This window comes from Diabrotica undecimpunctata, chromosome 9 (genome assembly GCF_040954645.1).
Source record: "Diabrotica undecimpunctata isolate CICGRU chromosome 9, icDiaUnde3, whole genome shotgun sequence".
Classification (NCBI taxonomy): domain Eukaryota; kingdom Metazoa; phylum Arthropoda; class Insecta; order Coleoptera; family Chrysomelidae; genus Diabrotica; species Diabrotica undecimpunctata.
The window spans coordinates 34489787-34508770 of record NC_092811.1 but is presented as its reverse complement, the minus strand read 5'-3'; the positions used below and the strand labels follow the sequence as shown (position 1 = coordinate 34508770).

General features: G+C 33.3%; 1 protein-coding gene across 2 annotated transcripts in view; it reads right to left on the bottom strand.

Moving 5' to 3' along the window:
• The window catches only part of LOC140449818 (dynein axonemal heavy chain 1-like), a 1063244-nt gene that overhangs the window by 936892 nt on the left and 107368 nt on the right, over window positions 1-18984 (bottom strand). For both annotated transcript variants that reach the window (XR_011951893.1, XM_072543176.1), the window contains exon 12: window positions 6374-6517. Coding sequence is in view for 1 of the 2 variants with exons in the window: in XM_072543176.1 (XP_072399277.1) it covers window positions 6374-6517 (144 nt within the window). In the remaining variant the exon portion in view is untranslated. The remainder of the gene's footprint in view (window positions 1-6373; window positions 6518-18984) is intronic.

Genomic DNA, 18984 nt, shown 5'->3' with positions numbered 1-18984 from the left:
TTACCTATATTAAAAGAGGAAGTCAATAGAAGAAAAATACCACTATTAGTAAATCAGTCCAACCCACGTTAAACGAGCAAAGTGACTGCAATTAGAGACGAATCAAACGAAGAACAAATGATCAAACATATTACAGAAATAGTGCAAAATGTAAAGGATAAACATTTAAAGTCAGATAGATTAATGAAGAAAAAATTATTGATGATAGATGAGATCCTGAAACTAATGAACGAGAGAAAAGAAGCCAAAAATGACCCAGACAAATATAAAACCATAAATATATTAATAAGAAAGAAAATCAAAGAAAAAGAAGCAAGGGAAAAATGCGAAGAAATTGAGACTCTGCAGTCAAAGTACGATAGTCACAATGTACATAGGAAAGTTAAAGATTTCACGGGGCGGTTTGAAATAACAAACCATCATAACGAGCACATTTGGGCCGACGAAAATCCTCACGTCAAAAAAACGACTCATCACCAAAGGACTTTCAAAGTTAATGTTTGGGCAGGAATTGTGGATAACAATCTAATAGGCCCAGTATTTCTTTCCAACAACTTAAATGGTGATAATTATTTGCAGTTCTTGGCAAACGATTTACAAGAGTATTTGGAAGAAGTGAATATTGCAATAAGGCAAAATATGTGGTTTCTACAAGATGGTGCTCCACCGTATTACAGTAATGAAGTCCAGGAATACCTTTACAGGCAGTATCCTGGTAGGTGGATTGGAAGGGGTCGTGATGCACCTATTTCTTGGCCACCCAGAAGTCTAGGTCTTAACCCCATGGACTTTTGCTTTTAGGGGTTTATGAGTGTATATAAGTGTATTCTGTAACAATAGAGGCCGAATAACAATTTGAGGGTTAGAATAATTGAAGCTGCAAAACAATTTCGTCAGAAAAATATGATTTTTCAGCGCATTCGGTTTTTCTTATTAAAACGATACCGAATGTGTATTGAAAAAAATTGGGGTCATTTTGAACATTTATTGTAATATTATATATACAGAAGTTATAGACATTTGTTGTACTTGTTAATTCATTTAAGCCATTTATTTAGTTGTACGTAATTTTTTAAAGGTTAATGAAAAGGGCCGTAGCTCAATAAAAACTGTTTATTAAAAAAAGTGATAGGAGGCAAAAAAATTTTAAAAATAATGTGTTAAACTAATGATGCCACAAAATTCATTTGATTTGAACGTACTCAAAAGTTTGGGAGGATTTACCCCCTTAAAATTTTTCGGTGCGCTTAGATTTTGTTGTTTCTTTTGTATGAAAAATGCTTTCAGAACAAGAAAGTAACGTGTCCATTTTTATTACAATATGTCAAGTAGTTTAGGAGATGCAAAAAAACAATTTTTATTTTGTAACTTCAAAGGGCTGTAACTTTTTTTGTGTACACTTTTGTACTAAGGTAAGTTGGATTCAATCAATTTATTTTTGTCCCCGGAATGCGTGATTTAATTTATGACATACCTTTTTGAAACACCCTGTATAACAGATACTTATGTCTTCTGATAACGTTATAAAATTATACCCTTTTACAAAGGTTAACAAAAATTATATTACACAGTACAATATTTTATGAAGAAATCTATTAAATTATAATAATTGGACTAATATGACTGTTAGTTTTAGGGAAACGTTTATCCCTTATCACTGTGTGAGTTCCACACAGTCTTCCGAGTTTTCAGTCGCTTTATAAAGGTTGGAAATCATGCGTAATTTCCTGTTATGTCCCATTAGTAAGTATGGAGAATTATGTTGGACCTTTGAATTCTTGGAATCTAGTTCATCCCCTTTCTCTCAGAGTGTCACGCTGATTCACAGGTGTTTAATTACAGTAGCCGGTAAACAACGAGAGTCAGGTTTCGTGCTTGTTGTAGGTATTTGAGGTGCATTCTCTAGACAATGACAAGTGAATACTTCGAATTGCCCACATTAGTAAGTGTGGAGAACGCTTAATCGTAAATAGGGCATAAATTTAAGAATTTTTTGCAATTAGCTGAATTATAAAATACACCGGTCTGCAACCAAATATTCCTTCCTCAATTTTTTTCCGAAATGTGAAGATAAATTACTAATATTAGTCCAGTCGTCAGTGAGTTGACCCCTAAAAATCATACGAACAAGCTGAATTTTGCAGAATATTAATTTTGGAGGGAAAACGCAAAAAAAAACGATTTACCGAGAATCTGTACTCCGTAGAGAAAAATGTTTCAAATAAAAAATGTAGCTGAGATAATTTTAAAGAAAAATGTTTACAAGCATCTTTTGTGTAGGATGAACCGTTCTCTTAGAAACAACGCTTGAAGCGACCGTCGATTTTGCATGTCAGTTACGCGCGCGAAATCAATGTTTAAACCCTGCTGTACCGTTCGTGTCAACTATGAAAATGTACTGTTCAGGTCAATATGACCCAACTATGGTTTACGGTCCTTAATCGAAATAAAATAAGCTAATGGTGGTAATCAAAACTTTATTAACAAAAAATTATAGTTAATTAAACAAAAATTATGTTGCTAATGTAAATTAAACTTTATTAACAATAATAAACGGCATTTTTTTCTTTCCCAGAAAAGCCTAAGAACAAATACCTACAAAATTTAATTTAGTTTATAACTGGGACAGTAATAAAAAGAATGGGTTTTACAAATATGTTTGTGACATACAGTGTGTAAAAGCCAAATGGAATAAATTCATTATTTAGGTTACTGTACATATTTATAAAAAATCCCGAAACACGTCAAATTCAAATTATAACTTGACATTATTTAACGTAAAAATGCAACCCCTCCCTTTAACCCCCTTAGAATGACAGGTACAACCCCCAATTTTTAAAATATGAAGTATAGGCTTGTGATATATCGTTTGAAAGGTCTTTTCATTCTCCATTCAAAAATGTTGTCGCTTTCAAGTTTATTAAGATTAATTAAGATAAAATAAATTGAAATCATGTGGTTACCGAAATTCGCTACAATACAATCAAAAACTAAAATGTAATGCAAAACGTAATAAAATGTAGAACACGAAAATGAACTATGAATTAATGAATTAGATGTTCAAAATGTTCACCGCGAACGTCTTGGCAACATCCTAATCTCAAATAAAACTGTCTTCATTATTTAACATAACAGGCGTGATCGACCTAATCGTAAGCGTTATTTGTTCTTTTAAGTCATTTAAATCAGAAGGTTTAGTTTTGTATACATGGCTCTTCACATATCCCCATAAAAAGAAATCTTATAATGTAAGATCAGGTGATCGCGCTGGCCATTCAATCGATCCTCACCTCCCTATCCACCGATTGGGAAATATTGTATCGAGGTACTGTCGGACATTAAGTTGGTAATGTGGGGGTGCTCCATCCTGCTGAAACCATATCGTATTCGCTGGAACTTGAGGGTTTCCTGGATCAGGATATAAATTTGCCAACGTTGGAATGACATCATTTTTAAGTAGTGCCAAATAATTGTTGCCATTCAAGTTGCCCTCAATGAAAAAGGGACCAATGATATTGTTTCCTACAATCTCTGACCAAACATTAACTTTTTGAGGGTATTGACTGTGTTCTTCTCTCATCCAGTGAGGATTTTTCGTGGCCCAGTAGCGGCAATTTTGCCGATTAGCATGACCGTTAAGTGAAAAAGTACACTCATCAGAAAACATAACGCCTTCTAATTGGATAATATTGTGATCCAACATGTCCATCATTTGCTTACAAAAAAAAGTTCTCCTATCAAAATCGTCTTCAATGAGCTCCTGAGTAGGTATCATCTTATAGGGATGCAATTTATTTTCTGTTTACTATCGATGTATGGCTAGCATTGAATGTAGTGGATGCCTGTCTAGTCGATGTATGTGGATTTTCCTGAAACTCAAGCAACTTATCTAATTTGAGTGCATCACTGAGTGCATTGGTAGCTGCTTTTTTTATCTGCCTTACATGACCAAACTCGCGAAACTGCTTCTCTATTTTACTTATTGTTCCTTGGGATATAGGCGGTAAATTAGGAAATTTCTCATGAAATAGACGAGTTACTTCCTGTTGTGTTCGGGTGTTATCTCCGTAACCAATCATTTGTAAAACTGTTATTTTATGCATTTCCGTTAATCTAACCATTTTTCAGAATTGAATTAAATGAACTTTTTACTTAAATTAAAATACTGACAACTTAAATAAAACAATTTACTAATTCGTGTTAAAATAACGTTTCCACGGAAATTCTTTAAAGTTTTTTAATGGTTACCATCTAAAAACCACATTGCTATGGTTTTTGTTCACTTTCTCATTATCAAGACCTAAACGGGAAATAAGTTTTGAGTATATTTTAGTGAATTTCGGTAACCACATGATTTTAATTTAATTTTATCCTAATTAATCTTAATAAACTTGAAAGCGACAACATTTTTGAATGGAGAATGAAAAAACCTTTCAAACGATATATCACAAGCCTATACTTCCTATTTTAAAAATTGGGGGTTGTACCTGTCATTCTAAGGGGGTTGAAGGTAGGGGTTGCATTTTCATATTAAAGAATGTCAAGTTATAATTTAAATTTGACGTGTTTCGGGATTTTTTATAAATATGTACAGTAACCCAAATAATGAACTTATTCCATTTGGCTTTTACACACTGTATACAACATAAAATATTAGTCTTGTTATCGTTTTTAGAGCAAAATTTACAGCGTGCTCGTTTAGCAGGCGGAGATGGATTGTCCATAGACAGTTCACTAGAATTTCCATCTTCTCTACTCGCTTCTGTTCGTGTTCTTTTTACCAGTTCTTGTAAGTCTTTAGTTCTTGGTAAATTTTTCCTGGAAAAGATAAGTGATTCAACCAGTGTTTTTCCCAATTCCTCAAGAAAAATTCGTCGTTCTGTAACTTTGTTGATGTTCTATTGGGGATTTATTTATGTCCATAAAACAAACGCGTTGTAGGCAGAAATGTCCAGCGTATTATAAAAAACAATATAAACCAGCGATTTGTCTTCCTCTTACATGTATATGTACCAACAAACTGATCTAGGGATCCACTGCTCCCTTACTGGAATTTTTTTGGCTTTTTGGCTTTTTGTCATTTCTGTCACTAATAGCCTTATCATGATGCAAACTACTCATAAGAATAACACAACAATGACTTATGATTGTGGGCTTCTGAACTCTCCTGAAGGTGTAAGAGAGACTTCAATTTTAGATAAGTTCTCCGATTTATAGCCTTTTTTACAAGAGATATTCCTAGGTATTCTTGTTTGCTCCAATAATATCGTTCGCTGGTTAAGTAGGGTATCATACAAAAATTACGAGTATAAAAGCAATAAAACTCCTTTTTAGTTTTTCCTTTTATGTCACTCACAACACATCTTTAATTAAAAAAAAAAAGAGGTTTAATCTTTGTATGTAGGTATATTAAATATACCTACATACAAAGATTAAACCTCTTTTTGTGATGCAGGGTGTACAGCCAGCTGCAGGAATTTATTTTCCTTGTGGATTTTACATCTTTAATTTTCTATATATACATCACCATTTTGGGACAAATTGTATTGCGGGCGAGTTTTTTTAAATTAGTCCTTAGTTTCTGCGGTTTCTTTTTTTTTAACAACAGAAGATATCGACGGCCCTTCCAGCTCCTCATCGCTTTCTTCTTTGATTTCTGAATCTTCTGGAGGATTTTTAATGACTTTTACAGTACCAGGAACATGGGTTACGTCTGGCCGACCAATGTCATTGTCGGCAAGGCCGTTCTCATCCGATTTGTTCATCAACTTGTGATGGAAGCACAGCGATAACCGCTTTGATGTTCTCTGAAAAACAGTACTCCAAGGCTTCTTCCATTGTTTTGAAAGGTTTGTTGTTCATTGCGATTTCTGATACCAAATGATAATGATATTTACAGAAAAATCATATTAGCGCCCACTGATCTATATATAGATCGCTGAAGTTCTAATGACTATTACTCTAACGCCACACAAGCCTATGTACTAACGAACCCATAATAAAAATATAACACACCAGTAACAAGAGATAAATCCAGCACATTTACACACCCTGAATTTTCACTAAGAAATGACAAATTAAATAAACGCTTCTATCTGAAACTGACATCCGAATGTCTATAATTTATAAAAAAAATAACAACGGAAATACTGTTTGCTGATATGTGCAAGGTCATCATATACACAGGAAGATATGTTGATCTACAAATAGATCACTAGGATAATAAGTTAAATGAAGATTATGTGAAAAGTCTACGTGCTGTATTTATTCCGATAGTAAATTTTGCGTTAAGAATACGAACAATAACGATATTATTCTTGACAAGAAAAAGGGGGAAAAATTTTCCTTGCAGTGTATATATTATTTAACTTACCATAACATATCTCCTCGTAGTTTCTTCTAGCTGTTTTAATGTCATCGGAATGGTTTCTATCCAATCCCTCATCTCATAGACTCGTTCAATACTATCTGGTTTTTCTTTGAGTTTATTCACAATGTTATTAAATTCACGAAGAACCTAGAAATAATATGGAAGGTGATAAAATTTTATTAACTAAAGATTCCTAATATAACTAAATTTTAGTCAAATTTTATACCAAAAACTGACCTAGTACTTATCTATGAAATGTACGAGTGGACAAAGACAAGAACTGCTTTGAGTTTTCTAGTAACGTGAGCAGATATACGAGGCGTGTTTTTTAAGTAAGTACCGTTTTGGAATTAAAAAAAAGACGTGCAAAAATATGGCAATAATTTTATTTTTACATGAAAGCCTGTACTTTAATCTACTTTTCTACATAATTTCCGTGAATATTGAGGAACTTGTCATAACGTGGCACTTGTCATAACGTGGCACCAGTTTTTGAATACCCTCCTGATAAAATTCTGCCGCCTGACTTGTTAACCACTGCATCACAAATGTTTTGACTTCGTTATCGTCTTGAAGACGCTGACCGCCCAGGTGTTTCTTCAAGTACTGGAACAAATGGTAGTCGCTGGGCGCCAGATCAGGGCTGTATGGAGGATGATCTAGAGTTTCTCATTTAAATTATTTGATGAGATCTTTGGTCTGATTAGCCATATGTGGACGGGCATTGTTATGCAGCAAAACGATACCCTTACTCAACTTGCCACGTCTTTTGTTCTGGATTACACGACGCAGATTTTTCAATGTCTGACAATAAGACGCTGCATTGATTGTCTCATTACGAGGCAGAAACTCCACTAGCAATACTCCTTTTCTGTCCCAAAAAACTGTGCACATGATTTTCCGGGAAGAAATTGTTTGTTTAAACTTCACTCTTTTGGGTGATGATGAATGTCGCCATTCCATGGATTGTTGTTTCGATTCTGGTGTGACGTAGGCCACCCACGTTTCGTCACCAGTAACAATTTGGTCTAAAAAATCTTCACCTTCACTGTGGTACCGCTCAAGGAAAGTCAATGCACTGCCTAAACGTTGGGTTTTGTGCAAATCCGTCAACATTTTTGGAACCCAACGTTAACACAATTTCCGGTAACAATGCGATACAAAACACTACGAGAATACTGAGGAAAGCAGTCGGACAATGATGAAATTGTAAAGCGTCTGTTTTCTCTCACCTTTTCGTCCACTTTCTGCACCAAATTTTCATTAACGACCGAAGGACGCCCACTCCGTTCTTCATCATGCACATTTACGCGGCCATCTTTAAATGCACTCACCCATTTCCTTACCATTTGATCACTCATAATGTTTTGTCCGTAAACTTCAACGATCTCACGATGAATATCGATCGGTTTTACGCCTTTAGCACTAAGAAATCGTATAACAGCCCGTACTTCACAATCAGCGTGACTCACGATTGTTGGAGGCATCTTAAACACTGGAGTAAACAAGTATTCAATGAAGAATCAGACTGTAATGGCGTCAGTGCGTAGACAAGAGATGTAGGTGACCAGCGCTCATGCGCGGAACGCCGACCGTACCGCTGCGGCGGCGGAATCGCAAAACGGTACTTAAAAAATATGCCTCGTATTATTTTATGAGAATTACATTTTACAATATTTGTTTTGACGTTCCAATTTCCTATCAGAAAATCGTTTTCAAAATTTTTTTAGTAAAAATTATTAGATGTATTCGTGTTCCCAAACGACCGTGCTGCCAACTACCGCCAAAATAGATAACTAATAAAGTAGGGATAAATGTCAAAAATTTGAATAAACTAGAGTTTAAAACTAGTATAAATTTCATCAAATTTTAAAAATATTGAGCGATCAGAAGAAAAGTAATAGATGTTGTTCAGTGCCACAATGTGTTCGATATACGAAAGATATACATCTCCACTACTTTCCAAAAGACCAGAAATTACGAAAAAACTGGCAAGTATAGTGAGTGACAAGATCGATGCGAAATTTTAAAAACCGACCTACTGGTAATCCGATATTAATACCTATTGTAACACAAGACCCCCAGAGAGACATTTACAGAGTTGTACTAATCTGTATCCAACATTTAAATAAAATTATCTGAGAAAATGTTGAATTTCGAATTATTAATTTGTGTACTTAAATGTTTTCACCAATGGATCTAAATACTGATTATTTTTAAAGTAAACTACCTCATAATATAGTATTTAGAAAAATTTACCTTCATCTTTTTTTCAAAATTTTCTTTTGGTGGATTTATATATATTATACAGTGAGGTCCTAAAGTAATGGATAAATGTAATTTCTACGTAATTATAAGGGAGATGAAAACTATTGAACCAGGTCAATTTTTACACACAAAAATATACATATACAATATACAAATCATCAGTAAATATCTATCACCCTCTATCTAATTTAATATCTATATTTTTTTCACACTTTATTTGCATTAATACCTAACTCAAAAGATTTAAATGTAGCAACTAACTTCATGCTGTGAATATGTGCGTACTTCATACTGTGAATTTTATAAAAATTCACTCTCATCAATTTTTCCCAATTGCGCCTAAAGAAGTATAACTTCAAAAATAGTTTTTATTTACTAACATGTCACATGCGATGTCACAAAAAGTTACCCATTGGTTTTTTTACTATTATAAATTAAGTGGTATACTAGCCACTTCGGAAATTCACATTCATTTGGGATCTTCCAGTTAGAGTTAACAATTATTTCAACTCATCGTCATTATCGTTATCTTCATCACTCTCAACCAAATTAATAATAATTTTCTTCAAAGCTGGGACATTTTTCATGTGATCTTTTTCAATCTTGTTTACATGTTCTATTGCATTTTGCCAGTTTTGAGCACTGATATTTTTGAATTATGTTTTTATTAGTTTGACAACACTTTGGCCATCTTTTGAAGATGTGTTGTTCCTCCGGGCATGGTTTTTAACTGGGCCCATAGCAATTCTATGGGATTCAACACACAGTAATATGGAGGTAATATTATATATCCATTGTTAGTGGCTATTTTATCTACAATATGTTCTTTAGTTAGGACTTTTGTATGAAGAACCTGGATTAGTTGATCTTTGGTGTAATGATTCTTAAAATGTAGATCTTTGGCTATTAAAAATTCTTGAATTTTATCCTTCCTGCTCTGTTTGGTTGGATTTTTTTTAATGCATCTGGAGTAATATGTTGCATTGTCCATAACAATCACGCTATTTTCTTTTAAATTTGAAAGTAATGTATTCTCAAACCATAATTCAAAAAGCGTCCCTTCGATGTCTTGGTCGTAGACTAGAAAACTGTCTTTAACCCTACAGCAGGCGCGCCGACTACCGTTTCATAACTGGGCGCGCTGTGTATTTTGTACACAAAACACATTTTAGTTGATTTTACCAAATTTAGTGCGTTTTAACAAAATGACAACCACGATTTACAAAAATAGTTTATTGTTACATAAAATAATAAACATAAAACATGTACCTACGGGTTACTTCACTCGATTTCTTCTGATTGCTGCCGTTCATTGTTCTTACATTTTACGCAGGTAATTGTGGTTTCTGAATGCATTTTACATACAAATATTCTACATAGCCCACTTTTAACTGTTGTGCTGGAATTTTTTGAGCCTGGACATATTGCACAACGTCCACGTTTTCTAGAGCTTTGCACTTCTGTTCTAGTAGATTCTTCACATGATTTATATTTCATTAGAAAACCTTGAATATCCTGAGGAAGATATCGCATTGTCGCTCTTTCTGAAAGATGTACTTTCATTAAACTCAAGCTTAAATTCTTTAGAAAAATTCGGCGACATATTTTGGGATTTGTTTTATTGGCACAAAACATAAAACAACACCTGCGCGTTTATACCCGCCATATCCATTAGAGAAAAAAATATAATTAGTGGCCATCTTCTGGTTATTCTTTTTACAGAATATGATGCACACATTTGGTCAATAGTATCCACACCACCTTTTGTGGCATTATAATCTAGAATAATTTCTGGTTTTTTAGTTTCGACGTCTACGGTGGCAGTGTCATGCATCGTGGATAAAAGTATGACCGACTTACTTTTTTTTGGAACAAATGAAACCACAGTGACATTTTTCTGGAATCCAAAAAGTGACGTTCCCACTTCTTTTTGTTTTTGGGGTAAAAATTCAATAGGTATTTCCCTTTTGTTTTTTCTCAAAGTGCCAATTGTAGTTATTTTATTTCCAAGGGAAATAGCTAAAGGATAACTGGTATACCAATTATCGGTTGTCAAATTGCGATTTGAACCTTTTATATAATCAATAAGCCTATCTACCATATCACTGGGAGAGTTTGGTACAGCATAAGGCCCATCAGGTTGCCGTCCACAATAAACCTCTAAATTTCCAACAAAGTAAGTTTGTGCATCGCCCAAAATGAACAGCTTGATACCGTATTTTGCTGGTTTATTCGGTAAATACTGGATGAAACTACAATGTCCTCTGAATCGCTCTAGTTTTTCGTCTATTGTAACAAATTCACCAAGATTATAGGAATTTTTACAGTTACTAACAAATGCGTCCAATATTTTTCTAATTGGTGCAAGTTTGCCATATATTTTCCGTTCATGTCTTGTGGTTTTGTCATCAAAGCGCATTGAACGTAACAAAAATAAAAATCTTTTGTAACTCATTACAGCTCTAAGAATTTCTATACCTGTTCCATTAGATGTCCAAAGTTCAAGTGCGTTAGTATGGTTAGCCTTTTTAGTGCCTAGGAGGTAAAGCACTCCCAGTAACGCCATTATTTCACTTTTTGAAGTATGTTTCATATCTCGTTCTCTTTTATATTGAACAGATTCTTTGTTACTATCAATGTACAAATTAGTAAATTGTACGATGTTCTCTAATATATCAGAATCTATAATTTATTCAAAAGCTGAAAGTTCTGACGTCACTTTTGAAGCCACTGCCTTTGGTCCTGGAAGTATTTTGATAATATTTTTCTTTTTAATTTTTGATTGCGACGACAGCGGAGTCTTACGCCATGCAGTTGTTTTATCTTTACCTTGAAAATATTCGAAAGCAGTCGTACTTACTGCAGTATTATCCTCCGAAGTTACTGGCTCTGACGTGGTCATTCTGTTCTTGTTCAGAATCAGAATTGTGGTCATCATGGTGTATTATTTCTTCATCTGTCTCAGATTCATCGGAATATTCTATTTCACTAGTTTCTGTTTCTGCGTCTTCATTAAGAATTTTATATAACTTAGCCTCAGTTAAAAACTTCTTTCTAGCCCTGCAAAAATAAAAAAAAAACGTAACGCAACGCAAAATATAACAATGCAACTAAATTCTTACATGATATTCTCTCAGCGTCGCCGTTATATTCCTTCTCAATTATGTTACAATATCCTGTTCAACCTAAAATAAAGTAAAACTAAAGTTAATTTGACTTTAATTTCGAATTACAACTTTTTATAAAGTAAAATAATTAATGGATAAAATACTTACACTAGAAGGCCCGCCGTGTATTATGTACACAAAACCGTCACACTCTCGTATTTCTAAGAATTCTCACAAAACTCAGCTGCAACAAAAAATATTACTTAACTATTCGAACGACAGATCTCTACTGGACGAATAGACGCGACGATATCGCCAGATTGACGACACTCTTATTTTTAGACGACTTTTTCTATTGGACGTGTACAAAATACACGGGCGCGCCCGCTCGAGGGTTAATACTTTTGGAACTCGTCAATAACGCATCGTTCACCCATCCATGTTGTCTTCCGTAATGTAATATGCAAATTCGCTTGCCTCTAGAATGGGGTACATCTATTTGGCATTTTCTTGTACTGTTTGTCCAAGCTTTATCTATCGTTTCGTGAGAATTAAACGTGCGGTATTGTGAAATTTTTTTGATATATTCTTTCCTCCATTTTATTAGGCGGCTAGTTTCCATTATGGTTTATCTCTTATTGACAGTTGTATATTTAAAATCATTTTTGGTCAAAAATCTTCCCAAAGTCTTTGTGGAACAATCATCAACAATATGTTTTTCTTTTAATTTTGCCATGATATTGTTTAGATTAGGCATAACTTTAGCTGCATACATATTATATATATTATAGTCTCACTAATAGGTTCGAAGAGGTGAGGTTGAACTTTTTTAGAGCTTCCCAAATCCTTTCTTTTTGTTCTACCTTTCGAACCTGTCTTTATTAAACGGTACACTGTTGCGCAAGAAATTTTTGTTAAAACCACCGTTTGCTTAACAGCTTCATCTTTGATCATTTTTTTAGAAAGTCCATCAAATACATCTTACACCATATTTTGCTCAGCTGCACACAAATTCTTCCTTTGCTGAGTATTTGGCCCCGCACTTTCATCTTCATCTTCTAAATTATCCGTAGGTTAATTTTCGCCAGGTAAACGCACATCACTTTCCCATGGCCGCCATATATTTTTCTTTGATAAATACTAATAATACTATAATAATAATACTTATTTGTGGGTTTGACTGAGGGTTTCCTACTTGCCATTCAGGATCAGGTTATTCCAACTAAAAATTACCTGAAATATATTGTTAAAGATCCTCAAGTCCAAAATGACAAATGCCGATATGGATGCCAAGCCCAAGAAACCATCCAACATCTCACCGGTGGCTGCCAGGCATTTGTCGGTACTGATTATAAAGAACGTCATGACTCAGTAGGAAAGATTATCCACCAAGAACTAGCTGACAAACTGGGACTTCTCCAAACCGACCATCTTCCTTATTATCAACACGTCCCTGATAGAATGCTTGAAAATGACAACTACAAGCTATACTGGGACCGCACTATGCTTACAGACCAACCAGTGGCCCATAATAGACCCGATCTCATACTAGTTAATAAAATTACTAGGCAAACAACACTTATTGATGTGGCGATACCCAACACCAATAATTTACGTGTTAAATACAACGAAAAGATCGCCAAGTACAGAGATCTAGAAATACAAATCAGGAGACAATGGAAAATGGAAAGTACCCAGACGATACCTATTATTCTTATATCTTATATAACATCTATATAAGATTATGCAGAAAGCTGTGTTACTTTCGACGTCCAGATGCGTACGAAAATTTTTGGGAGATACACCGACATACCAAGTCACCTAGGACTCGATAACATGGAAAGAGTCCCACCAGAGCTCAATCCTTTTGATACCGTAGGTATCTGGGATGAGTGAATTTTCCTCTTAGAGGGAGTGTGAGCCGTATGGCTAAATCTGATAATAATACTTCTTTTATATCATAACACTTTTTTCGACAAACTCTAGCTGAAACAACCACAAAATACACTGCTTAAGAATGACTAATAGCTCTTCGCATTGCGAAATCTGTGACAAAATTCATGAATGTAAGCAGCCGACACTTTAAGAAATCGGATTACTTTTTTCAGGTAAATCATGTTTGATAGGAAATTTATTTAGGTAATATTGTCTTAGCCTGGTTCTTTCTTAATCGTTGAAATACTGTTTTATTTTTCAGATATGAGGACTGGTAAATGATTTTAAAAAAGAGGTTTCATTCCATCTGAGAATCTACCTATTCAATCTTTGGACAAAGTGTTATCCTCTTCACAAAGATCATCTCGATAAGGAAGATCAAAACGAGCAAAACAAAGGCATCTATCTGGTACAGTATTTATTTCAAAAGATATAATGATTGACTCAGAGCCAACAACGTCAACAATTACGGAAGATGAATTCGAAATTAACACAGGTACCGCGATTAGTGCAGTTTTAGAAGCCATCCGAAATCGTCCAGAGTTACAACGGGATCACTTACTGAAAATAAAAAATAGATACGGAACAGAAGGCTGTCCAAGTGACCCCATCTGTATTAAGTGAGGGCAAAAAAGTTAATTTGTATGATTTGATACAAGAAAATCGCGATTTAAATGCATTCAATGGAATACCAACTCTAAATTTGCTGGAAAAAATTTGTGAAGCTGCTAGTTTGTTAGAAAACAAAAATTTGAAACCATTATTGCTTCAGCTAAAACAAGGTATTGTTCTAGGGTTTGCTAAGTTAAAAACTGACCTCACTTTTCTTTGCCTTTCTGTTTTATTTGGTGTCTCAGCAAACACATGTAGAAATTATTTTCAGATAACGGTGGAAGTTTTTTCTGAAGTATTAAAACCTGCAATCCCATGGCCATGAAAAGAAGAGATTCAAAATTGGATACCTGTTAGTTTTAAGAAATTTCCTAAAACAAGAATTGTTTTGGACTGCACATAATTACTTTTACAAAAAAGCATCTCAAGTGTCGTGTAATGCTTTATTCTCGCTACAAAGGGAACCATACATTAAAAGTTATGATTGGAATAGCACCATCTAGTTTAATTAAATTTGTAAATCCTGTTTTTTGTGGACGTATCTCAGACAAAGAAACTTTTATTCAATCAAGGTTATTGGACAAATTGACACCAAATGATTCTATAATGGTAGATAAGGGCATTTTGATAGAAAATGTGTGTGTACAATGTTTTATTGGCACTGGTTTTGACAACCAACTGGCCAGTCAATTTGTTTTGAGTTATCTCTTTACACAAGATATTGTTAGTATTTAAATTTAAAACTATTGTATTGACAGTTAAGACATGGAATGTTAGAAACTTACTTACTAGTTTACTCTATTTTTGCTGTTTTATTTTTTGTATCTTTTTTTTTACTTTTTTTTTATTGTTTTATTTATTTTTTTTTATTACTACGCTAAGACATAAACTCGATTCGACACCTCGGAGGTTTAGATCTTCTTAGTAACTTTTTTTTTATTTTATTTTATTTTATTTTGTTCTCCATTTTTTTTTATTCTTTATTATTTTTTTATTGTTTTTTTTTTGTCAGAGCTTTAATTTTAAGCAATTAATATGACCATATAAAATTTTATATACATCTAGATTCTTCGACTCTAAAAGATGTGTTAGATTAGAAGGTAATTGAACATTAACTTGAACTAGCTTGGTAAAAAAATTTGATATTTCAATAAAATGTAAAGGACATTCTAACAGCATATGTTGTAGATCAGCTAGCTCCCCACATATACATTCATTATTATTTGCCAGTCCTATTTTTCTTTTGTATACTGGAGTCATACCATGATTGCTTCTTATTCTACAAATAGTTTTGATGAAGCCTCTGTTGGAAACTTGTTTAAACCATGTCTTGACGGATATTGTGGGTTGGATTCTTTTATAAAATTTGCCTTTGAATTGTTGTAGTGTCCCTGCCATTTTGTGCATTTAAGAGATCTGATTACATATATTAAATCACCCATAGGAAGTTGATAGGTTGATAGTTGAGTGGATTCTTTCATTGTTGCTTTTTTAGCCAGATCATCTACTATTTCGTTGTTTTTTTATACCAGTATGTGCTTTTATCCAGCACAATATGATATTTTTGCCCGATTTCAAAGCTTCACTATTTAGTGCTATGATGTCACTGATGATATAATTTTCTCCAAAATTATGTAAATTATATTTCAGTTTATGTACAATGCTTTGGCAGTCTGTAAATATAACATAGTTTAGTTCTTTTTGATTCATACATATTTTGTAGGCTTCTTTGACTGCTACAAGTTCAGCTGTGAAAGTTGTCATTTTGTCAGGTAATCTGTTGTTTATCTTTATACTTTTTTGGGGGTAGAATATAGCATATTCAACTTTGCCGTCCATTTTTGAGCCATCTGTATATAATTTTTGATAACTCCCTCAATGATGTTGTACATACTGAAGGTGATCTATTTTAGTAAGAAAATTAGATAGAAAATGAATGTATTAAAAAGAAAATCGAATTATTAAGACCGCCATTTTTAGAAAAAAGGACACAATTATCAAGATTTGCAAGATGCTCTTTGTACTGCGGAAATTGCTTCAGCAAAAGTAAGCGTTGAAAAAATTATACAACGGCTAAAAATCTTTAAAATTCTTAATGCAAAAAGTCATTTATTCTTCTTCTTATTACGCAGTCTCCTTTCGAGGGTTGGCGATATAAATGGCAATTGTATCTTTGAAAACAGCTGTACGAAAGATTTCTGTGGATCAGCGGTCAAACCATCTCCTTAGGTCTTTCAGTCACGAATTCTGGCGTCTTCCAACTGTTCTTTTGCTCTGAACTTTATCTTCCAAAATGATTTGGAGTAATTCATATCTTCCACTTCTCACCACATGACCCAATTATTGTATTTTTCTCTGTTTGATTATGCTGAGTAGTTATTTTTTGTTAACCTAGTAGCCCAGTCTGGTTATGCAAAATCATCGATTTCACTGCAAAATTTTTCGCAGATATCTGAAGCTTTTAAGACATAGGTGGGGGTTACCAGATGATGAATAGATGAAAAAGTACCCGTATTTTTACCTTATCTTTTTTTTAACAATAATTTATGGTCACAATTTGATTTTTTGTCTATAAGTTTTTTCCCTTATATTTTACATAAACATTATTTATATCATTTTTTTATATCAAGAATATCTTTATTTTCCCGTTTTTTTAATTAAAATTGATAACTAATTTACCGAGATATTTGCAAAAAAGCAGTTATTTTCCACTAATTTATAAATTTTAGTAATTTTTTTATTAACAAAATAAATGTTACTAATACATTTGAACATCGAGGAATTACCGTCTTTTAAATTTGTCTCCGATCTGTCAAACAGTTTAAAAGTTATTTAATTTATTTATCCCTGGGGCTGATACTTTAAGACTTAAACTATCTCAGAAGTTAAATGCACATTGCGTTTTTATCGAAATTATTTACAAAATAAACGTTTGAAAAAGGGGTACTTATGTTTTTTACTTCTAAACAATTGTAATAACTTCTATATTTTTCAAGCTACAGACTTGTACGTGCAACCATTTTGGATAGCTGGTAAAAAAAACTCACATTTAAAAAAAAACCTTCTTTGACCAATAGGAACAAAGTTACGGACTATTTCTTAAAAAATTATATCTCCATTGTTCATAAACATTAAGAAGTAACATTTGCACAAATTTTGAATGAAAATCTAAACTTTATATTGAAAGTTATAGCTATAAAATTCATCAAATTTTTCGAAACTTACAGCCCTTCGAAACAAAGGTACTTTCGAAAGATCGACATAGGAAAGTGGAGGCGATAACTGTTTCAGCTTCGTTCTTTTTTCGAGATCGGAACTTCAAATTGAAACACGTAGCTAGATGCTTCTTTTTTTAATCTGGCGTAGCTCGTCGAAATATGAATAACTACATAGTTTTCGCTGGCCAGGAAATATCGGATACCTCACAAAAATTGAGTCCATTTGAAATTCACTTCACCGTAAAAACTTACTTTTTGAAGTTATACTTCTATACGCGCGCTCCACGTTGGAAATTTGTATGGGAGTGAATCTGTGAAATCATAACATATGTAAGATAATGAGTAAGAGAGAGACAGAAGATATATTTTGTCTCTCTTCCTCTCTCGAATATAAAAATGTTCTTGAAAATGAAAAAGACAGAAAAGATTTTATTTCACGTTCAAAGCGTCTATGTACCTATTGATACGTATTTCGCTTTAATAAAGCTCATCAGAATAGTTATTCATAGCCGTTGAACGGCTATGAATAACTATTCTGATGAGCTTTATTAAAGCGAAATACGTATCAATAGGTACATAGACGCTTTGAACGTGAAATAAAATCTTTTCTGTCTTTTTCATTTTCTTCGGATCTACTCTGTATGAGTACGAGAAACAAATTCGTTAGGATTTCTGCTTAGATGAATAGACATGTCGTGGAATGCAAATTTTAGATTCCCCATGTCTCTATTAACATCTTTATCATCGTTTGGCCATGCCTTGCAATTTTTAGAAGGCTCCAGATTAAAGCAGAAATCTGAATTTGTTTCGAAACTATCTTACCGATAAAAATGTTCCTTTATAAAATAATAATATCAATAAATCACTGTATGATCCAGAACTGTCAATTTTGAAATACATTTTTGTTATGTCCTCGGTAGTGTGTAGTAGTCAGTATCCCCGCCTCTCACGCGAGAGACCGGGGTTCGATTCCCAGTCGAGGAGGACTTTTTTATTAATATTATTACATTATTGTCATTTTTAAATACTTATGGACATTGCATTTTAATTTGTATTGTATTATTATATGGAATTATGTTGCACTGTATTGTAGTGTAATTTTTTATGTATATTATTGTCATTTTTAAATACTTATGAATATACTTAGGCAAATATGCAAATTGCATATTTTGCATATAATGCATAAAAAATGCAAAAATGTCCAATTTTGCATATTTTTATAAAAGTGAGCATAAAGTGCATATAATTTGAAAATTTGGTGTTAACTATATATTTTTATATTCAAACTTACAGATAGCATGAAAATGCAAATATTTAATATTGTTTTTATAATCACTTGGTATTCAAATTCTTAATATAGTAACTAATAAAAGACAGCGGCTTATAGTTTTGTCACGTTTTGTCCTGGAATTAAGGGTTTGTGTTTGCCAGTTTATGTCTCTAGGTAAAAATTTTTATTTTGACTGTCAGTTCC